This window comes from Pinus tabuliformis, chromosome 7 (genome assembly GCF_031772625.1).
Source record: "Pinus tabuliformis cultivar Carrire ecotype Pingquan chromosome 7, CPIR1, whole genome shotgun sequence".
NCBI classification, from domain to species: domain Eukaryota; kingdom Viridiplantae; phylum Streptophyta; class Pinopsida; order Pinales; family Pinaceae; genus Pinus; species Pinus tabuliformis.
Window position 1 is genome coordinate 1,559,084,171 of NC_142293.1, and position 24,578 is coordinate 1,559,108,748.

General features: G+C 35.1%; 1 protein-coding gene across 1 annotated transcript; it reads right to left on the reverse strand.

Moving 5' to 3' along the window:
- Window positions 1-227: 227 nt before the first annotated feature.
- Window positions 228-1,337, reverse strand: LOC149253946 (benzyl alcohol O-benzoyltransferase-like). Its single transcript, XM_089454639.1, has 2 exons — window positions 906-1,337; window positions 228-818 (listed from the first exon to the last, which is right to left on the reverse strand). The coding sequence occupies exons 1-2, from the start codon at window positions 1,335-1,337 to the stop codon at window positions 228-230; spliced, it is 1,023 nt and encodes a 340-aa protein (XP_089310765.1).
- Window positions 1,338-24,578: the final 23,241 nt, after the last annotated feature.

Below are 24,578 nucleotides of genomic sequence, written 5' to 3' on the forward strand. Positions count from 1 at the left end.
ACCACTATGCCTTCCACCCCACTTCTTTTATGATACAGGATGAGGAAGCTTGTCAACCCTGCTACTGACGATGGTCCCACTCCACCGTGTGCTAGCCCGCCTTAGGTTTCTCTTCCCCACCCCAAATCCACATCTCCAAACCCGATCTTAGTACAGTCCGAGACCGCATAGGTGCCCACTACTGTGAAGAGAGGGTGCCCTCTCAACTCCATCAAATCTATCACCGATCACATGTACTCGCCATTCACGCTCATTTTTTCTTGGCAGATCAACTTCACAGCGAAGGACAACGATTTGGTTGCCAGCTCTCCTGCGGTCATCTTCGCGCATGACAAAATGATCACATTGTTGTAGAAGTTTTCAGGAATCGGTAGGTCGAATCTCGCTTGGCCATAGAGGGTGAACATGAACCGAACTTCCTGGTCAGCAGGAAGTTGGAGATCCCTCGTTTTCGAACGCCACAAACAGGTCGATAAAACTTCAAAGGTCGAGCACTTGCCTTGCCCTACTGCTTGTCTCTTCACTGACTCGATCTCCTTCAGCCTGAAAAAGAATGAAATCTGCCTCATCTCCTTCACGTCTGCCATATTCCCGTCTTTGTCTTTGATTTGATCATATTTGTAGTGGGGGGATCTAACTGTGGGACTCGTCCAGGGTCGGAGAATTTCTCCTTCCCAGACTGGACGAACCGAAGGCCTCGCTGCCCCCCTCGCCATTTTGGCAAGAGCTGTCAAGAATTGAATGAGGCCAAGCCTGTCGCTCATGGTGTGATTTAAATGAAGGGCGAAAATGAACCCTCCGCATACCAACCGCGTTACCTAAAATATTGTGATAAGCAACACGTTAAGAAAACAAAATTTCGACTGGAATATAAATTATGTTCATGAAAGCATGAGTGAATTAACCTGAATGGGAAGGAGGGGAGAATTGGTAATAGTTTCCGAGCCAGGCACATCATGCAGCAGATCAGCCAAGCAGGGGAAGGGTGGGTGCAGGTCTCCGAATTCCTCCATGGAAACATCGGCATCAACTTCTACAAATAGCACGCCTTCGCTCGTGTAGTCCACGAGGAGCTTACTGAAGGGCGATTCTCTCAATATTCTGGTAAAAGGATAGTAAAACACCAAAACCTTCACCGACGCTTCTCTGATAACTTTGGTGGGATCCTCACACTTTTTTGACGGATCGAACCGATAGAATTGAAGGACGAGAATATGAAATCTGAGAGATAGTTGATCATATAGATTGGAAACGTATAGCAACCCTTTGGGAGTAGGCAGGAGAGAAGCGACAAGGATAGCTGGCTTTCTAGTGATTTTCAATTGCAGAGGTTCCATGAAAACAAAGGTGTGGAGAATCAATGAAAGGCTATGAAGCGAGCACGCAATCGAAGATGAGCAGAGCAGGATGCAGTGTGTTGCAGACGCAAAGATCTTTCGAGATGGAAGAGACGCCGAAGCCTGCGTTTAGTGAGATATATATAAATTGAAGCCCGCGTTTCTCTACTGATGTGACCAGTATAACGAATACCATATGCAATGAAAGACTAACCATGAAGGATCTACAACAAAGGTGACATCATATGTTTTTATGGAATTGGATTCTTAAATTTTAATTTAATTAAATTAAATTATTAATAAGTATGTTGATAGGGAAATGGTATGGATCTAATTTTTACTAAATTTTCTAGAATATTAGTATAATATTTAGAGTGATATATATAAGTTAAAAGTTGAAATTTATGAATTTTTTTTTGTTTTTTTAATTAAATTTATTAATTAAAAAAACATGTGAAAGGCTATTATATAAAGTCAGTTATAGTTGTTTTTTTTTTTAAGTATGTGGTATTATAAGCCATAGTATTAGCACATAGTATTCTATATATGTCGGATTTTATATAGAATATTTGCAGTTATATACATAAGTCAAAAATTGAAATTTATCTTCAAAGCAATTATTTTTTTTCTGTCTTTTTAATTAATTTTATTAATTAAAAAATTCTCATGTGAAAGAGTATTATATAAAGTCAATTATGGTTTTTTCATATATGTGGTATTGATAAGCCATAGTATTAGCGCATGGTATTGTAACAAAGACTATTTAGAAATTTGAAATTTATGAACAAAGTAATTATTTCTTTTTTGTTTTTTTGTTATGAAACGAGCTCACAAAAATATAGAAAAGATAGATGAACGCCTTAGAAATAAGCCTCTTCGAGGAGGCAACCTCCTTTACATTACACAAATGAACAATTCTTGAATGATACAAATGACAATTCCTCCTTTCTATATATAGAAGTCTAAGGGGTCATAATATAATTAGAGCTGACATATCAATAATAATGTAAGGGCATAATAATAACAATAGTGGGATTCTATGGGGCACAATAATAACAATATGGGGACTACATGGGCACAACAATATAATAAGGGGGTGGTACTAATAACAATAAGGGGTTACACTAGTAGTATAGGGACCTAACATGTCCCTTTCCTTCAAAAAGTGTTGTCCTCAACGCTTGAGTAGTGCTTGATGTTTCTGTATAAATTATTGTCCTCCCATGTGGAATATTCAACGGGTAAGTTCTTCCACTTGATGAGATACTCTGAAATTCATCTATTTCGTAGCTGTCGATTTCTTGGTTCTGTGACTGCTTCAGGTTCCAATATGAGTTTTCCTTCCTTGTCAAGTTCTCGCAACACTATTTGAACTGGAATCTTCTGCAACGTTTGAATGAGTTCCCACTCCTTTGGGCATATGGATATTTGTAAGGCCTAATGTTTGGAGGAACACTTCCTGGAATCAAATGAATAGCATGATCATGATCACGAATAGGTGGGAGGCATTTGGGAGTCTCAAATACCTTGGAATGATTGTCCAAAACACTTTGGATATCTGGAGAAATACATGATTTCGATGTGGTATCCTCCAGTGAACATAATTGTGCAATTACGCCCCGTTGTTCTTTATTTAGAATCTTTGTCATGCTGTTAGAGTTGATTATATTTCCCGGTTTCCCTTCGATACCCCTTAATTCAACATCCTTTCCTTCCCAAAAAAAATTCAAGAAAAGTTCTTGGAAATTAAAATCTATTGTACCCAATGATTATAGCCATTGGACTCCTAGTAAAACATCAGCACCACCCATTGTAATGGAAAGGATTGGGCTATTCAATACATATTCTCCCATGGATAGCTCTGATACCAAATGTTACGGAACCAGCTCACAAAAAGATAGAAAAAATAGATCAACGCCTTAGAAATAGGCCTCTTCGAGGGGGCAACCTCCTTTACATTACACAAATGAACAATTCTTCCACGTCAAACATCTTAGCTTCTACGTCTTTCTTTAAACCATCCATCTTAACTTCTATTACTTTTTGTGCGAGTGAAATTTGTTGCACTTAGTCTCGTAATTTTGATATAACATGTTGCATTTCTTCCTCTTCTTCATGAGTCATGCTAGAGCTTTCAAGTTGCTTACTAGGTGTTTCCATTTTCTTTCTTCGGGGCATCAATTACTGATAATAATTCTTCACTATGCCCTTTGAATTCTTTCAAACTAATTTTTCAAACCAAGCTTATGCAAAATTTAAAAAAAAACTACACACCTTTTTTCACTATGTAGGAGCTCAATATTTAATCTGATGTATCTCTGTAATTTTGGATCTCCAAGGTCTGAAATTTCTTCCTGTAGTAACCCTCTAAGTAATCTTTCTAACCCCGCAAGTCTGATCAATATTGGATTCTCCAATGAAGAGTTATGTCAAATCTCCCACGATGACCTGAGTATCGACTAGTTCAGTAGAGAGAACTTGTACGACATGCCGCAGGTCACTGTTTCAACCTTAGGTTCTTAAAGGGATACCCAGAAAACTACAGTTCGTCCTCTTTCTGTAACTTCTTATGAAAATTCAATCTGATGCTCAGAGAGAAAGTTATGACAATTTTCCCAAGGTCACTTGTTTGGAATGTAATTCGATAGTCTGCAAAAACCCTAACTTCCTCAGATTATATCTCCGAAAATAGAGCGAGACAAGATCTAAAATTCAGGCCCGAGGTTTATATTGATTCTATCTCAAACGGGTTTTGTTTTTAGCTTCTTAAACGTTATAGAGAAAAACTTATAGCGAAAATTCCACGATGGCCTGTTTGGAGCAGCGAAACCCTAGAATCCAAAGCTCTCATACCAAATGTTATGAAACCAACTCACAAAAAGGTAGAAAAGATAGATGAGCGCCTTAGGAATAAGCCTCTTCGAGGGGGAAACCTCCTTTACATTGCACAAATGAATAATTCTTGGATGATACAAATGAGAAGACCTCCTTTCAATATATAGGAGTCTAAGGGGTCATAATATAATCAGAGCCGACATAACAATAATAATGTAAGGGCACAATAATAACAATAATGGGCTTCTATGGGGCATAATAATAAAAATATGGGGACTACATGGGCACAACAATATAATAAGGGGGTGCTAATAATAACAATAAGGGGTTACACTAGTAGTATAGGGACCTAACATTTTTTAATTAAATTTGTTAACTAAAAAAATTTCATGTGAAAGAGTATTATATAAATTCAATTAAGGTTTTTCGTGGTATGTAATATTGATAAGCCATAGTATTAGCCAATAGTATTGTATCTATGTCAAATTTTCTAGAATATTTAGAGTGATATACATAAGTCAAAAGTTGAAATTTATCTTCAAAGTAATTATTTCTTTTTTTTTTTTTTTTTTTTTAATTAAATTTATTAATTAAAAAATTCTCATGTGAAATAATATCATATAAAGTCAATTATGGTAAAAAATAAAATAATTAAACTTATTAATTAAAATAAGCCATAGTATTAGCCCATGGTATTGTAACAAAGACTATTTAGAAATTAAGAATCTTCATGATAAAGTGAGGGTAAGTGTTTTATATGGTTGTGCAAGTGATTAAGTAGATGGTAGAGATTTAATTTACATAATATTTTAAATAATTTTAATAATAAAAATTTTGGCAACGTGAAATGTATCATGAGCTAAATGTTTTCATGCTTATGGACATTTATCAACACTTTAATTTATATGACTGTCTTAGTTTATCAAGAATATAAAATCATATATTTGAAATATAAATACTAATTGACATGTGTCCCTTGAATATAAGTATTTAATTTGTTTAATTAAAAGTATTATAAAACATCAATAATTTCACTCTATGGTTTGGTGAGATATATACAAATTGAAACCCGCGTTTCTCAAATGATGTGATCAGTATAATGAATACGCTCATTCTCCAACCAAAGAGATGTGTAAGTATGCCCATATTCAACTTGGAATTGACATGTGTCTCTTGAATATAAGTACTTAATTTGTTTAGTTAAAAGCATTATAAAACATCAATAATTTCACTCTATGGTTTGGTGAGATATATACAAATTGAAACCCGCATTTCTCAAATGATGTGACTAGTGTAATGAATACCATAGCAATGAAAGATTAACCATGAAAGATCTACAACAAAGGTGACTTCTGGAATTTGATTTTTAAAATTTTAATTTAATTATTGATAAGTATGTTAGTAGGTAGGTTTACTTTTAAAGTAGCTTTTTAAAATTTAAGGTAAATGGCATGGATTTAGTCTCTCCTAAATTTTCTAGAATATTAGTATATATGTCAAATTTTCTATAAAATATTAGTATATATGTTAAATTTTCTAGAATATTTATATTGATATACATAAGAAATTTATGAACAAAGTATTTTTTTGCTTTTTAAATTAAATTTGTTAATTAGAAATTTTTATGTGAAAGAATATTAGATAAAGTCAATTATAGTATTTTTTATTTGCAGTGGCATGATCCGGATTATCCACAGTTTCGTGCTTATTCTGTCGACGTTTCAAACCCCAAAGGGGGTCCATCACCAGGACTAAATCTGAAAGAATATGAATGAAAGCTTATTGACAGAAGAGTCTTCCGACCTAGGTATAAATAAACCTAGATCCCTAATTTTTATAAAGAAGACGACATTTATATATATGATTTCTTATTTATTTTTATTTATTATTATTTTATTATTATTTTTATATTTTTATATATTTATTATTATTTTATTTTTATCATAGTTTTACAAAAAAATTTAATTAATTATTTATTTATTCCCATTGTTTTAGCTAGAACCTAAAAATATTTTAATTGATATGTTTGATTTATTTATTTTTAATTGATATGTTTGATTCATAAATAAGTTTAATTTATTTATTTTATAATTCCTTTTTAATGTTTTTATTTTTATTTAATTGTTTTTTATTTTTATTTAATTAATTTAAATTAATTGATTAATTAATTAATTTAATTTTAATTAATTCTATCCAAATTTATTTTTTATTAATTATATTTATTGTTATTTACCAATTTCCCATTGTTAGTTCTATTTGGCCCTAATTTTCTAATTAATCAATTAATTAATTAATTTAATTAATAAATTTATAATCTTAATTTTTTTTAATTAATCAAATGTTGATCTTTGGTTATTATTAATTGTTTTAGTTTATAAATTGACTAATTTTATTAAATTTTATTTAGAATTAATTAAAATTAATATAATTAAATAATTAAATTAAATTAATTAATTTTGATTTAATTAATCTAATTAAATTTCATTAAAATTAATTAAGTAATAAATTTATAATTCTTTCTATTGTTTTTATTTTTAATTAATTAACTAATTTAAATTTAATTGATTAATTACTTAATTTTTATTTAATTTTATTATTGTTATTTATCAATTTTATTATTTAACTTATAAAGCCCTAATTGTCTAATTAATCAATTAATTTATTTATTTATAATCTTTATTTTATTTTAGTTAATTTTCTAGGTTATTATTAATTATTTGAGTAATTTTGTTTAATTTCTATTTTTATTTAGAATTAATTAAAATTGATTTAATTAATATAATTAATCAAATTAAAATTAATTTAATTTAATTAATTTTGATTTAATTAATTAAATTTAATAAAATTAATTCATTAAATTATTACTATGAAAACCCCTGATATTATCCTTCCAAAGACTTGGAGGGGTTTATTTGTCTGATCAGGGGAAGCCAATTTCCGCTAATTTCACTCCCATTGTCCCTGTTGAGGTTTTGAGGAAATTTCATAATTTTGATAGCCTCTCTGATTTTTCTTTTATGATAATTATCCTCTCTTGCAATTATTTTAGCGTCTTCCAAACACACATGATGTTTGGTATTGGACAACTGTTATGCAAGGGCTGATGTATAGGATCTCTCATTCTTTATATCAGTCACGTGCTCTTTTAGTCTTATCTTCAGAGACCGACCTGTTTCCCCAATATAACTCTTGCCACAAGAGCAATCAATTTTGTACACACCCTTGAGTTGTTGACGATCAATGTTATCCTTAACCGACCTCGTCATTTGCCTTATAGTTCCACATGTTGTAAATTGAGTGTTTACGTTATTCTTCCTTAAAATTTTTGCAATCTTATCTGTAATCCCTTGGATGAATGGAAGGTAAACTTTCCCATAATTTTCTTTCTTGTCTTCAGGAGGACGCTTAGAGAGGACCTTATCGTGAGCTCTTCTTATAGCTTTCTTGATACTCCACTCCTTGTATCCAAGGTTTTTGAAGACAGAGGTTAAGTGTTCAATCTCTTCCTTTAGGTGATTCGGGTCAGAAATCCTGAAAACCCTAACAACTAGAGTGTTTAAGATGCAAGATTTTTGGGAAGGATGATGGTAAGAGTCAGCATGAAGATAGCTATCAGTATGAGTTTTCTTTCTATAGACCTGGTGTCCCAAAGTACCATCCTCTTTTCTGCTGATTAGAAAATCTAGAAAGGGGATCTTACCATTCTCTTCAAGTTCCATAGTAAATTTGATTTCGGAAGATATAGAGTTAAGATGATTGAAAAACTTCTCCAGTTCCGCCTTACCATGAGTCCAATTCAGGTTAGTGTCATCAACAAATATTTTCCACCAAGCTGGCTTCAAAGGGTGTTAAATAAGGAAGATTACATTCAAAAAATGAATGAGCATTTAAATTGTGGGAGTTATAGAAGAGTCAACTCGAACCCTATTCGCAAGGTGATAAAACAAGTCAAGAAAGCCATCATGGAAACCAACCTGGAAGATAAAATAAGAAATAAGCTGATTCCCTCCTGTGAGGTTATTCCTAGAATCTATGGATTACCAAAAATCCATAAGGAAGGGGTCCCTCTTAGACAAATTGTTAACACCATTGGTTCCCCTACCTATGAATTAGCCAATTATGTAGCTAAGATCCTGAAACCTCTGGTTGGTAACACAGACTCTTTTATAAAAGACTCAAATGATTTTGTAAAGCTTATTAAGAATAAAAAGGTGGATAAAGATGATATTCTAGTGAGTTTTGATGTGGTTTCTTTGTTTACAAAGATTCCTCTAGATGAAGCTGTTCATGTTATAAAGATGGCCACCGATCCTGAAACAACAAAGCTTGCGGAAATTTGTTTACGGTCCACTTTTTTCAGTTTTCAAGATCACTATTATGAGCAAATATCTGGAGTCGCCATGGGTTCCCCACTCTCACCTATTGTCGCCAACTTATACATGGAGTACTTTGAAAGAAAAGCCCTTGACTCATACCCTTTGAAGCCAGCTTGGTGGAAAAGATTTGTTGATGACACTAACCTGAATTGGACTCATGGTAAGGTGGAATTGGAGAAATTTTTCAATCATCTTAACTCTATATCTTTCGAAATCAAATTTACTATGGAACTTGAAGAGAACGGTAAGATCCCCTTTCTAGATGTTCTAATCAGCAGAAAAGAGGATGGTACTTTGGGACACCAGGTCTATAGAAAGAAAACTCATACTCATAGCTATCTTCATGTTGACTCTTACCATCATCCTTCCCAAAAATCTTGAGTCTTAAACACTCTAGCTGTTAGGGCTTTTAGGATTTCTGACCCGGATCACCTAAAGGAAGAGATTGAACACTTAACCTCTCTCTTCAAAAACCTTGGATACAAGGAGTGGAATATCAAGAAAGCTATAAGAAGAGCTCAGGATAAGGTCCTCTCTAAGCGTCCTCCTGAAGACAAGAAAGAAAATTATGGGAAAGTTTACCTTCCATTCATCCAAGGGATTACAGATAAGATTACAAAATTTTTAAGGAAGAATAACATAAACACTCAGTTTACAACATGTGGAACTATAAGGCAAATGATGAGGTCGGTTAAGGATAACATTGATTGTCAACAACTCAAGGGTGTGTACAAAATTGATTGCTCTTGTGGCAAGAGTTATATTGGGGAAACAGGTCGGTCTCTGAAGATAAGACTAAAAGAGCACGCGACTGATATAAAGAATGAGAGATCTCGTACATCAGCCCTTGCAGAACACTCGTCCAATACCAAACATCATGTGTGTTTGGAAGACGCTAAAATAATTGCAAGAGAGGATAATTATCATAAATGAAAAATCAGAGAGGCTATTGAAATTATGAAATTTCCTCAAAACCTCAACAGGGACAATGGGAGTGAAATTAGCGGAAATTGGCTTCCCCTGATCAGACAAATAAACCCCTCCAGGTCTTTGGAAGCATAGTATCAGGGGTTTTCATAATAATAATTTAATGAATTAATTTTATTAAATTTAATTAATTAAATCAAAATTAATTAAATTAAATTAAATTAATTTTAATTTGATTAATTATATTAATTAAATCAATTTTAATTAATTCTAAATAAAAATAGAAATTAAACAAAATTACTCACATAATTAATAATAACCTAGAAAATTAACTAAAATAAAATAAATATTATAAATTAATTAATTAGACAATTAGGGCTTTATAAGTTAAATAATAAAAATGATAAATAACAATAATAAAATTAAATAAAAAATAAGTAATTAATCAATTAAATTTAAATTAATTAAATAAATAAAAATAAAAACAATAGAAAGAATTATAAATTTATTACTTAATTAATTTTAATTAAATTTAATTAGATTAATTAAATGAAAATTAATTAATTTAATTTAATTATTTAATTATATTAATTTTAATTAATTCTAAATAAAATTTAATAAAATTAGTCAATTTATAAACTAAAACAATTAATAATAACCAAAGATTAACATTTGATTAATAAAAAAAAATTAAAAATATAAGATTATAAATTTATTAATTAAATAAATAAATTAATTGATTAATTAGAAAATTAGGGCTAAATAGGACTAACAATGGGAAATTGGTAAATAACAATAAATATATTAATAAAAAAGAAATTTGGATAGAATTAATTAAAATTAAATTAATTAATTAATCAATTAATTTAAATTAATTAATTAATCAATTAATTTAAATTAATTAAATAAAAATAAAAACAATTAAATAAAAATAAAAACAATAAAAAGGAATTATAAAATAAATAATTTAAACTTATTTATGAATCAAACATATCAATTAAAATATTTTTAGGTTCTAGGTAAAACAATGGGAATAAATAAATAATTAATTAATTTTTTTTTATAAAACTATTATAAAAATAAAATAATAATAAATATATAAAAATATAAAAATAAAAATAAAATAAAAATAAATAAGAAATCATATATATAAATGTCGGCTTCTTTATAAAAATTAGGGATCTAGGTTTATTTATACCCAGGTCGGAAGACTCTTCTCTCAATAAGCTTTCATTCATATTCTTTCTGATTTAGTCCTCATGATGGACCCCCTTTGGGGTTTGAAACGTCGACAGAATAAGCACGAAACTGTGGATAATCCAGATCATGCCACTGCAAAAAACTACCACAGAAGCTTAAAATCTAACATATCTTTTTATTTATTTTTTTAATTAAATTTACTAATTAGAAATTTTTATGTGAATGAGTATCATATAAAGTCAATTATAGTTTTTTTTAGGTATGCGGTATTGATAAGCCATAGTATTAGCCATTAGTATTGTATATATCTTAAATTTTCTAAAATATTTACAATGATATACATAAGTCAAAAGTTGAAATTTATCTTCAAAGTAATTATTTATCTTTTGTCTTTTTAATTAAATTTATTAATTAAAAATTTCTCATGTGAAAGAGTATCATATAAAGTTAATTATGGTTTTTTTAGGTATGTGGTATTGATAAGCCATAGTATTAACCCATGGTACTGTAAAAAAATACTATTTAGAAAGTTGAAATTTATGAACAAAGTAATTATTTCTTTTTTGTTTTTTAAATTAAATTTATTAATTAAAAAAATTCATGTGAAAGAGTATTATATAAAGTCAAATATGGTTTTTTCAGGTATGTAGTATCGATAAGCCATAGTATTAACCAATAGTATTGTATCTATGTCAAATTTTCTAGAATATTTAGAGTGATATACATAAGTCAAAAGTTGAAATTTATCTTCAAAGTAATTATTTATTTTTTTATTTTTTAATTAACAAATTCTCACGTGAAATAGTATCATATAAGGTCAATTATGGTCTTTTCAGGTATGCGGTACTGATAAGCCATAGCATTAGCCCATGGTATTGTAACAAAGGCTATTTAGAAATCAAGAAATCAAGAATATTCATGATAAATTGAGGGTAGGTGTTTTATATGGTTGTGCAAGTGATTAAGTGGATGGTAGAGATTTAATTTACATAATATTTTAAAATAGCTTTAATAATTGATATTTTTTTTGGTAGGTAATCACCCACAAGGGATTCGAACCAGTGACCTATCGCAAGGAGTGCCTTAACAATGCACTCATTCACCATCAATCCGTGCCTTAACAATGCACCCATTCACCATCAATCCAAAGCTCTGTGGGCATTAATAATGGATATTTAATTTACAAAATATTTTAGAATATTTTTTGTTGTAGTAATAGATGAAAACTTGAGATTTATTTCAAAAGTAGTTATCCTCCTTCAACATTTCTAATTAAATTGATTAATTAAAAAAATGTCATATTCATATGTGTCATATAAATATGAGTTGTGGTTTTTTTGGCATGTGGTGTTACTAAGTGATGCGATTGACTTTTCATATTTCCACAAAGTGTATATATATATATATATATATATATATATATATGTATGTATATTATTTTTCTAATTAATCATGCAAATTATTTAAAATAAAATTATAATTTAGTTAAGTTTTATGACTTTTTATAATTTTGGCAATGTGAAATGTATCATAAGCTAAATGTTTTCATGCTTATGGACATTTATCAACAATTTAATTTATATGGTTGTCTTAGTTTATCAAGAATATAAAATCATATATTTGAAATATAAATTCAAATTGATCCGAGAGGCTCATTCTATGACCCAAAGAGATGTGTAAGTATGCTCATATTGAACTTGGAATTGACATGTGTCCCATTTATATATATATATATATATATATATATATATATATATATATATATATATATATATATATATATATATATATAGATATAGATATAAAATAAGAAACAAAAATGAATATAATTATTTAATTTGTTTAATTAAAAGTATTATAAAGAGAATATGGTTTTACCCTTATGAATGTGATTTTAAGGAGGGGTCGCAACAGGAGAAAAAAGTGCAGCCAGGGTTCGAAGAAGTTTAGCACCTGCTCCATATGGAGAAACGTAGAGGAGGGAGCTCCCCTCCCTCCTACAAAAGTGCTGTTGCCAGTAGAGGCAAGTCCCCTCTGAGCAAAGTCAATGATTCTGTGGAAGAGGAAAAGAGTAATAATGAAAAGGGGACAGATGGGGGCAGGCCCAAGGAAAATGTCAGCACTAAAGACAAGGAAGAAGAAGACAAAAGCCAGGGCACAAGGAACAATAAACAAAAGGGACCATGCAGACCCAAAATGGAGATTACTCCTAGAGTGGTGTTAAACGATCCTGCACTACAGGCACACAGGGAACATATGGGGACCTACGCTATAATCTGCAAGTTTATTGGATTATGGCCCACAGAAAAGGCTTTACAATTATGGATCAAGTATCACTGGAAACCCAAAGGAAGTATAGACCTGCATCTTGGGTCAAAGGGATTTTTCACTGTGGTGTTCACAAACATCGAAGACAAAGACAGAATATTCGAAGGAGGACCCTACTTTTATGCAGCTGCTGGCCTCTATATGCGGCCTTGGAAGATGAACTTTGTGCTAGAGCGGGAGACTTTCACTTCGGTACCGGTCTGGGTAAGACTCTATTCTCTTCCTCTTGATTATTGGCAAATTGAATCGCTTGCTACCATAGGCAACAAACTAGGATGTTTTTCCAAAGCTTTAGAAGCCACAAGAAGAGGCAAATACACTTCCTATGCAAGGATATGTGTAGAAATGGATCTATCAGGAGCTCTTCCGAATGAAGTCATCCTGGAAGTTTTTGATGAGGAATGGGTGCAAACGGTAGACTACGAGCATATCCCGTTCAGATGTCGTAAGTGCCATGAACATGGACACTTGTTTAGAGATTGTCCTCTTAGTCAAGCAGACAACAAGGGCAAACCTAAGGAAATGAAGGAAACAGATAGCTTCGAAAAAGTGACAAGTAGAGGAAAAGACGACAAAAAGGGAGCAAGGCAACTTCGTAATGAGGGGCAGAGGGTCAATGAAAATAGGTATCAAACACTGGAAGAGAATGTAGAAATGGCAAATGAAGACCAATCAATGGAGGATGGCCCTAATGAAAAGGAAACGGAAACAAAAGAAGACTGCTACCCAACACAAGAGACAGATAATAAGAAAGAAACTATAATGAGTGAAACAAAACTAGAGATGGATCAAGAAATGACCCAAAGTGAAACAGATCTGGAAGATCATGAGCTTCAGGAAATTCTAGATAAGGAACATCTAGATCTGGAAGGGTTCTTGATGTAGGGATCCACGGGAGGGATAGACTCACTACCCCAAGAAGACTGCAACAAAATTGAGCAGCTATTCTTATGGAAAACGCAGGAAAGAGGATGGGATAAAGAAAAAACCATTGAAAAACAGGAACACAGAGGAGTGAAAATAATGAAAACTACTCCAGGATTAGCGACCAGAAATGCAGGAAAAAAGAGAGGCAGGAAAAAGCAGAAGGACCTCTTGATGGAGTGTGGAAAGTTAATGATAGACTCAGGTAAGATGAAAGACCTAACCAGTTACTCATTTACAAATATTTAATTACGAAGCTCACATCATGGAATATCAGAGGTCTAGGTAGTAAAAGAAAACAAATAATGCTTAGTCATAGAATGAAACTGGAAATGCCAGATGTTATCTTCATCCAGGAAACGAAATGTTCCATCCAGAAAATAAAACAAATTCACAGAAAATGGCTCAATAGATTTGAGTTCCTAGAGGTTAAAGCTGAAAACACAGCGGGGGGCATTCTAACTCTGTGGAATCCAAAGAAAATCAGTATAACAGATGCAGAAGCATCTAGAAACTACTTATCAGTGGTCATTCAACCAGTGGGGGATTCAAAAACATTCCTGGTCACAAGCGTTTATGGCCCTCAAAGAATAGATGACAAACTCAAATTGTTAGACTCCCTAATTGATCTCAGGAACAGACAGGCTGGGATTCCTTGGATCATGGGAGGGGACTTTAATATGATCAAATCTCTTTCGGAAAAAAAGGAGGCACCAGAGTGCTCAACAAAGACTCCTTAGCATTTCAGACTTTCACAGATGAGATGAAACTGGTTGATCCAGACCTAAGCAATGGCTTTTTACTTGGAACAACAAAAGAGGAGGTGAGGCACAGGTAGCCTCTAAATTGGATAGGTTCATGATATCAGATGAGCTTTTGCTTACAAATAAAGAAATAACAGCAACAATCCTTCCCTTTGGAGGTTCTGACCACTGGCCGATTCAACTGGAAATCAAGGGTTTGATTTCTCCCAGGAACAGGCCCTTCAGATTCTAGAATATGTGGCTCTCCCACCTGGATTTCATCAACAACATTGAAAAATGGTGGTCAGAGGACTTGCAATTCCAGGGCTCAAAAATGTACCTCCTTCATAAAAGACTAAAGCATGTCAAGTTTAGGCTAAAAGAATCGAACGAAAAGGATTTTGGTAACATTTTTGTAAACAAATTTATATCATTGGAAATCAAATTACAGGATCTTAACCAAGCTCTGATCAAAGACGGCTTTGACAAAGTCAAAAGTGATCAGGCCGATAAGCATCACCAAGAATGGGATAATTTATGCAAACAAGAGGAAACATTCTAGAGGCAAAAGTCTAGAGTTCAATGGCTCAAGGAAGGAGAACATAATACAAGATTCTTCCACAGATCTACTATGGCTAACATAGCATACAATAGAATCTCAAAGATAAAGGATGAGAATGGACAGCTCCAGAACACCCATAAGAGTAATGAAGCCGTGCTTGTTCAGTATTTCTGACACATCACCCGAGAAAACAATCCAGACAGGGAACATTCCATCAAGGAAATTACAAGGCATATCCCTAAGTTAGTGTCTAGAGAGGAAAATTTTAATCTCAATAGACCTATTACTGAAGAGGAAGTCAGCGAGGTTCTCAAAGACATGAAGAACTGCAAAGCTCCAAGTTCGGATGGTTTTAATGTGGACTTCTTTAAAGCTTGTTGGCATATTGTCAAACAGGACATTCTGGAAGTGGTGGAGGATTCCAGGTCCAACAAAACGATCCTGAAAGCCCTCAACACTTCCTTCATCTCCCTGATCCCCAAACAGGAATCAGCCCAAACTGCAGACAAATACAGACCCATATCTTTATGCAATGTGGTTTACAAGATAATCTCTAAGGTGGTGGTAAATAGACTTAAACCTCTCCTTCCTTCTTTAGTCTCAGAGGAACAGTCAGGTTATGTGGAGGGCAGACAAATCTTAAATAACATTATTCAAGCCCATGAGGTGGTCCACACGCTTACCAGTAAAAAAAACAGGCGGGGATGATCATGTAATTAGATATAGCCAAAGCCTATGACAAGGTTAATTGGATTTACATCAAAAATGTTCTCACTGCTTTTGGGTTTGACCACAACTGGATCCGATGGGTCATGGCTCTGGTGACCTCTTCCAGCTTTTCCATTTTGGTGAATGGCTCCCCCTCAGAGATCTTCATTCCTTCTAGAGGCCTCAGGCAGGGAGACCCGCTCTCTCCCTTTCTTTTTATTCTTATGATGGAGGGACTTGGCAGATCTATTAAGCATGCCAAGGAAATGGGCAAAATCAAAGGTCTTCAATTATCTGAGAATGGTCAAGCTCTGACTCACCAAAAATTTGTAGATGATACCATGCTGCGAGGGCTCCCCACAGTCAAAGAAGCTTTAGCCTGCAATCAAATCCTGAAAGAATTTGCTTTGGCCATAGGCATGGAAGTCAATCTTTCCAGGTCAAAAATATTCTTCTTAAACACTAAAATTGCTATTCAGAGAAATATTTCAAGAATTCTGGGCTTCCAAAGGGATTCCCTCCCCACAAAGTATTTGGGAATTCCTCTCACAAACAGACCAATCCACAAAAGTATCTGGGAATCGATGCTTAATAAATTGCACGAAAAAGTCAAAAATTGGACCTTCTGGGTCTTGAACTGTTGAAAATGCAACAAGATGATGGAGCTTAGTGGAAAGGAGTCGCCTTCACTAAGTGGGTTTGCAGGCTATTTTTGGCGCAAAGTCTATTTTTAGACTATGCCTATTTTTAGACATATGGATCATGGTCTATGAGTTGCAGTATGCTATTTGTGGATGATTGGTCATGTTGGTAAAAATAGATGGACTTCTATTTTTAGACATATGGGCGGAGTCTATTTTTAGACTACCAGTCTAAATATAGAAGAGTCAAATATTATTAGCTCTTAATAATATTTGGACTATAAACATTATCTTATCCTCTTGGAGCACTTCAGTTTGAGCTACAGATGTTGCACATGCAGTTGTCAGAAGGAAATACGCTTTCCTTGTGGGTCAATTGAGCTATTGCATGCAGGACTTCAGTTAGAACTCATGTGGTTGAGTTTGGTGGAGTTGATTGAGGAGTTGATGGAGTTGTGTTCAGTTTGACTTAATTGAACTAGCTGTATTTATTCTAACTGCAGAATACACTAGTGATGAGTTGTGTGAATTAATTATTAATTAACTCACTAATTATTAACTCATAAAGAAACTAACGAATACATCAGTTAACTCAGTGCATGTACAGTTCAGTGGAGACAGTTGTTAGAGGTTGAGATTGCTATCAATTGTGACTATAGTTGTGCATGAGATCTTGCACAATCAATGAGATTGAGTTATGCCAATGAGGACTGCACAGTGTGGGCCAATATCAAGGCAATTGTAGATTATGCTCACGTGATTTTCACTTTGCATTGTGCAGTGGAGGCAGGCAAAGCAGCGGAGGAGATTTGAACCTGTGACTTGTTCGTATCTGAGCTAGTTTTGTGTGCAACAGGTGGAGATAGTACTGAGTACTTGCGATGAGTATTGTTCTATGTATTGTTACATGTTATCAATCATTATAATATACAGATAGTGTGGGGTTTTGAGCTATATGCTTTCCCCGGGTTACATACTGTGTTAATGTACACATGCGATTGATGTTTCATTGTTTTTAATGCTGCTAAATTGATGATCAACGTAGAGGAGCTTATGTATTATGCATGTATTCCGAAATAGTGTATAATCAAGATAATATCTGTGAATAAGTGTCATATTATTCAAAATTTCTACATGGTACCAGAGCAGAGTTGATCATCAGATCTATTATTCATAAAGTGTTTACATTTTATTTCTTCAGGCAGAGTCTGTAATCGGGCCAGGTAGCCTCTGGATTCATCCTTATTTTGGAAGGTGAGATATCCGGTGAATGCCCATATAGTCAACCTCTGTACGAGAAATACTTTGTTCTCACGAATTTTAGGTCAGAAGCGGTTGAGTTTTTAGCTGGTGGAATTCGAATTTGCAGCAGTGTTTTCTTAGTGTCAACGTTGCAATGTCTTTCAACGGATTGTGATTGGAGTATGCTCTTGAAGGCAGCTCAAACTATATTGCATGGAAAGATAGGATGGAGGCGTGTTAGATGATAATGGGTTGAAGGATTTCATAGAGGCTAAGGTCCCAAAACCTACTGATGCTGCTGAAGTTGTGGTTTGGCAAAAGAAGACAACAAAGTGTCGAAGGATTCTGTTGGAGGGCGTGAAGGATCACATTGTGTCTAGCTTGCATGGAAAGGCTTCTCCATACTTGATGTGGAAAGCATTGACATATCTATTCCAAAGAAAGAGCGACCAGAGGAAGTTGGCACTCAAGGATAAACTCAGAAACATTAAGTGTGAGAATGGAGACAGTATGCCCAAGTATCTCACGAAGTTCACCCAATGCCGAGATGAGCTGGGAAGTGTGGGGGTGACTGTCGATGATGAGGACTTGGTGAGCTTGGCTCTTCTTGTTCTTTTAAAGAGTTGGCATTCCTATCAGGATTCTGTCAATGGTCGGGAGAAATTGCTAGGATGGGAGAGACTTTGGTCGGATCTTGTGCAAGAGGAGATCAGGTGGAATACCGGGGACAGATCTTCATCAAAGGAATCTGATGAAGAAAATTGCACTTTGGTTGCCAAAGAAAAGAAGGGGAAGACCAAGGAAGATTCTCATTCCGGTGAGAAAGGCAAGAAACAGGACATGTCCAAGGTGAAGTGTTTTCACTGTCACCAGCACAGACATTATGCCACAAATTGTCCGCAGAAGAAGAAAAATAAGCAAGCTGCTGGATCTGCAGCGGGAGAGGCCTTAGTCTTGCAGTTTGAGCTTGATTTTTCACTGATCACATGCTTTGTATCAAGTTTGATGGGATCGGTATGGTTCTTGGACAGTGGTGTGTCTTTTCACATGACAAGAGATTGAGATTTGTTTTCTGATCTGGAGGAGAAAGATCTTGGAGTGCACATCGAGATGAGCGATGATGGTACATACAGTGCGACTGGTATCAGTACCATTTCCTTTGAGAGGGAGTCTGGTAAACCCTTCGTATTGAAGGAAGTGATGCATGTTCCAGGACTGAAGAAGAATCTTATCTATGTGGCGATGTTAGAAGACATGGGATATGATGTTTTCTTCAGTGAGGGAAAGGCTTTCCTACGCAGTAAGACAACTGGAGAAACCCGAAAGATAGGGGTTCGAGTCAAGAACCTGTATGCTCTTGAGGTTCAAGATGCATGCAAAGCCTTGAGCAGCAAGGCAACTGATGGAGACTTGGTGGTTGAGAGGGAGCATATATTACCTCTCAACATGCAGAGCCAGAAGAAGTCTCAGACGATTGTGGAGGAGCCACGATTGGTGCAGTAGCTTCAGGAGGTTGTGGAGCAGCCACAACAAGGGACGCTGAGAGCAGATCGAGTAGAGACATCTACTCATACAGAGATCTCCAGTAGGGGGAAACTTCAAGCCAGGTGGGTTGAGGGATCACATGCAGCCAAACCTTCAGGTAGGAGGTGGGGCGATATAGAGCGATCGTCCCAAGGAGGAGGGGCAAGATCCTTGAGGTACCCAACCTCTTGGATGAGACGTTGCTACGGGAGCCCCGATGTGGAGTAACAAGAACTGACTGATTGGGTAGAGACAGATGCAGATGGAGCAGCAGAGAGAGCGACAATGTAGGGAATCCAGGACAGCGCATAGTTAGCAGGCTGCAGCAATGCGAGAGGCACAAGTGTTTTGCATAGTGCTAGGTGGCACAGAGAGGTGTGCAATGGTGCGAGATGCATGGAGATGTTGCAGTAGCGTAGATGTCATAGAGGGAGCACTTGTCAGCAGCAGGTAGAGCTTCAGCATCAGAGTATGTTCCTAGCCCAGCAGAGTGGTCAGTTGGGAGTGTTTTTGTTCCAAGTGTTGTTGGGGCAAGTGGACCTGGCAAATGTGTTGCATGCAGAACATTCCAGAGTTGCAGGATAAGGGTTGCAAATAATCCATATCTTGTTGAGATGGAGTGTTGAAAATGCAACAAGATGATGGAGCTTAGTGGAAAGGAGTCGCCTTCACTAAGTGGGCCCACAGGCTATTTTTGGCGCAAAGTCTATTTTTAGACTATGTCTATTTTTAGACATATGGATCATGGTCTATGAGTTGCAGTATGCTATTTGTGGATGATTGGTCATGTTGATAAAAATATATGGACTTCTATTTTTAGACATATGGGCGTAGTCTATTTTTAGACTGCCAGTCTAAATATAGAACAGTAAAATATTATTAGCTCTTAATAATATTTGGACTATAAACATTATGTTATCCTCTTGGAGCACTTCAGTTTGAGCTATAGATGTGGCACATGCAGCTATCAGAAGGAAATACGCTTTCCTTGTGGGTCAGTTGAGCTATTGCATGCAGGACTTCAGTTAGAACTCATGTGGTTGAGTTTGGTGGAGTTGATTGAGGAGTTGATGAAGTTGTGTTCAGTTTGACTTAGTTGAACTAGTTGTATTTAGTCTAACTGCAGAATACACTAGTGATGAGTTGTGTGAATTAATTGTTAATTAATTCACTAATTATTAACTCATAAAGAAACTAAAGAATACATTAGTTAACTCAGTTCATGTACAGTTCAGTGGAGACAGGTGTTAGAGGTTGAGATTGCTATCAATTGTGACTATAGTTGTGCATGAGATCTTGCACAATCAATGGGATTGAGTTATGCCAATGAGGACTGCACAGTGTGGGCCAATATCAAGGCAATTGTAGCTTGTGCTCACGTGATTTTCACTTTGCATTGTGCAGTGGAGGCAGGCAAAGCAGCGGAGGAGATTTGAACCTGTGACTTGTTCAGATCTGAGCTAGTTTTGTGTGTAACAGGTGGAGATAGTACTGAGTATTGTACTATGTATTGTTACATGTTATCAATCATTATAATATACAGATAGTGTGGGGTTTTGAGCTGTATGCTTTCCCCGGGTTACATACTGTGTTAATGTGCACATGAGATTGATGTTTCATTGTTTTTAATGCTGCTAAATTGATGATCAACGTAGAGGAGCTTACGTATTATGCATGTATTCCGCAATAGTGTATAATCAAGATAATCTCTGTGAATAAGTGTCATATTATTCAAATTTCTACATGAACCTGGTAGGCAGGTTGGTTCTGACAAAGTCGGTCCTGCAATCGATCCCAGTTTTCATGTTATCAGCCCTCCCAGCTCCCAAAAGTGTTTTAGAGAAATTCAGAAGCATTCAAATATATTTCCTCTGGGGTAAAGAAGAAACTAAGAAGAAATGGGCCCTGGTCTCTTGGGACAAAATCTGTAAACCCAAGAGACAGGGGGGACTAGGCTTGGATGATCAGGAGATTCTTAATAAAGTTCTAGGAGCCAAGCTTTGGTGGCGCTGGGTTCAAGAGCCAAAAGCACAGTGGGCAAGGATCTGGAAAGAAAAATATGCCAACTCTTAGCACTCTAAGGATTTAATAAGAATGTCGGGTAATGTGAAAGGGTCTCACATCTGGAATAGAGCCTGGGATAATAGAAGCCTTGTTCAAAATAACAGTTTCTGGGAAATCAGAGCAGGGGATCTTGCACTCTTTTGGGAAGACAAGTGGCAGCAAGAACCAATACTGTTAACAGAGGACTTTGTTAGCCTCAAGCAGGAAACAGATCACCAAGGGTTAAACAAAGTCAAGGATTTATGGAACTAGCGCAAACCTCAGGAAAATGGAGAAGCTAGAGGAAACTTGACTACAGAGATGATAGCCCCATTAAAATTAAGGTAGAGGCTCTTGGGAGCTTGCTTAAACAAAGGATGATTTTAGTTACAGAGGGGCAGGATCAATTAAGATGGGGCAATAACAATAAAGGTAACTTTAATCTTAAGGAAGCCAAAAGTATTCTTCTTGGGCTTGATTACAGGGTTCTAGATAAGACATGGCAGCTCCTCTGGAAGCACCAAGGTTGGATGAAAATCAAGCTTTTCATGTGGTTGGTTCATCATAAGAAAATTTTAACCTGGGACAACATACAGAAAAGGGGTGTTATGGGGCCTTCCAGATGCCAGCTTTGTGAAGAAAAGGAGGAGAATATGGAGCACATTCTTAACAGCTACTCTTATACTACCTGGTTATGGGATTCCTTCTCTTCCATTTTCCAGCAGTCAGATAGGGACAGAAGTAGTATCACTAATACCCTAAACAATTGGAGAGTAAAATTTTCAGAGAATGAGTTCATTAATCTGGCCTGGGCCTTCACGCCAAGCTTCATTATTTGGAATGTTTGGAAAGAAGGAATAAAAGGATTTTCAAAAGTGAAAAGTCCACCCCACAATGTCTTTTTGATCTTATCCTGAAACAGCTTCGGGAGACAGTTAGTACCACAGTTCGCAATCTCCCCAAAAATCCCCCCTCTTTGTCTGAGCTGAGAATTCTCAGACAATTGGGAATGAAAGGGATTATTCCCCAAGGTCTAATCAGAAAGGACACAACAATGGATACAGGGAAGGAGTTCTGGCAACCTCCACTGAAAGGCTATCTGAAATACAACATTGATGGAGCTTCAAAAGGAAACTCGGGAATAGCTGGTTTTGGAGGAGTTTTAAGAGATGAAGAAGGCAGAATTATATTTATCTTCCACTATCATCTTGGCAGAGCCACAAATAATATGGCAGAATTAATGGCTCTGGAACAATGTCTAGAGTTTCTGATCCAGAATCATTGCTCTAACGTCATTGTTGAAGCGGACTCGAAGATTACTATTAACTCTGTGAAAAGAATTAATTGTGGTACTTGGCCGGAGAAAGTTTCTAATCACTGGAAACTAATCCTGGTTTACCAAAGAATCCAGGTTCACCTCCAAGGGCTGAGAACGGTGAGTTTCAACCATGTTTGACGTTCAGCCAATAAACTAGCGGACCTTCTGGCCAACCAAGGGGTGAACAATGTAGATTGCGGGATAGCGTACAAGTGGCGGGAGATTCCTCAAAACCGTTTAAAGTCTCTCTGCGAGGAACAAGCTACAGAAGATAGGGAAATGTTTTGTTATCGGACCTGGATAGCAAGCATGAATTGATCTATGCGGCAAGATGTCTCTCAACCTTTCGGCATGCATTTGATAGAAAGGCAAGCCAGGATTTGTCTCACTCTCTACTGGAGTCAGGTGAAGGGGAGCCTCAAGAGCTCAGATGACAAGTTACGGGGTCATTTCTCAAACAAGCTCAGTATCAGGGACAGACGCCGTGGAAAGTATAGACAGATAATGAGAATTGGTTTTCCGGCTGCTGGTATTCTCCCTCTTCCAACTTTCAAGTCTGAAAACCACGCCCGGGTTGGCTCTCCGGTGATCACTCGTCCCATGAGCGGTTTGTGGTTTTTTAGTTTTGGCAGCGATCCCATTAAGATTGCTACACGTGGACAAGGGATTGACTGTAATACCGCCCTTGATCGCACATTATTTTTCAGACATGTTTGGGTGCGCGATATGATTCCTGGCCGTTGGATCCAGCAGCCAGGATCAACGACAGAGAATGATAGTTTGGTTTTGTGGGCCAGATGGGCCTTATTCATCAAGCTTTTTGGCGCGTCCTTTCCCTCTTTTGCGGGGTGTGGGTTCCACGCGATTGGGGTTGTTTGTGTTGGTTAGTCGGCTTCGAGGAATGTGTCTGTATGATTTTTCCCTAGCGGGTGGGGGCTCTGGTAGCCTTTCCACGTCAGCTTCTCTTAAGTTGGGTGCACATTGTAGTAGGGCGGGGGTCTTTGACATTTGCAAGGATTCCTCTTCCCGTCTTCTTGTAAAGGATCGGGTTTTTGTACAATATGTAATTTCTCTTTTGATTTAATGAAATAGAAGGATTAGCGCTTGCTTCAGCAAAAAAAATAAAAAATTAAAATTAAAAGTATTATAAAACATCAATAATCCCACTCTATGTTCGTACTAAGAAGAAGTTGTAAAAATATTTCACTCACTCTCTCGACCATAAATAAAATATATAATAAAAACAAAAGTGAATATAAGTGTTTGGTTTGTTTAATTAAAAGTATAATAAAACATCAATAATCTCACTTTATGACCATACTAAGAAGTGGTAAAAATATTTCACTCTCTCTCAATCATAAATAAATATTTTGATGTCCATATTATACATTATATAAACTAATTGATTTTTTTTTTTTAGTTTATCTTTATATATATATATATATATATATATATATATATATATATATATATATATATATATATATATATATATATATATATATATATATATATATATGTATGTATAGGATCAAAGTGTAGACATTTCATTCAAATTTTGCACTCTAAAAGAAGTTTTCATCTCAATAGATTTGATCCCTCTGTTCTTGCTAGATCCGTGATTAAGATGGATCTTGTTATTAACAACTTATGTTAACCACTTTTAATGTTATAACCTTAATCACAGAGAGGGATCAAATGATATTCTGAGTATATATATATATATATATATATAGAGAGAGAGAGAGAGAGAGAGAGAGAGAGAGACCATTTGTAGTTTTTCATTGTTTATGTTGCATTTTTTAATGTATAAAATGGATCAAAATTTACATGGGCATAGTAGTGAGATTGCTTAAAATGTTTCACCTAC

What these genes read in the sequence shown, in the direction of transcription:
- LOC149253946 (XM_089454639.1), bottom strand. Translation starts at nt 1,337, where the DNA reads ATGGAACCTCTGCAATTGAAAATCACTAGAAAGCCAGCTATCCTTGTC. An exon ending in CTCCCCTCCTTCCCATTCAG is followed by an intron (nt 819 to 905) that starts GTTAATTCACTC and finishes ACAATATTTTAG; the next exon opens with GTAACGCGGTTGGTATGCGG.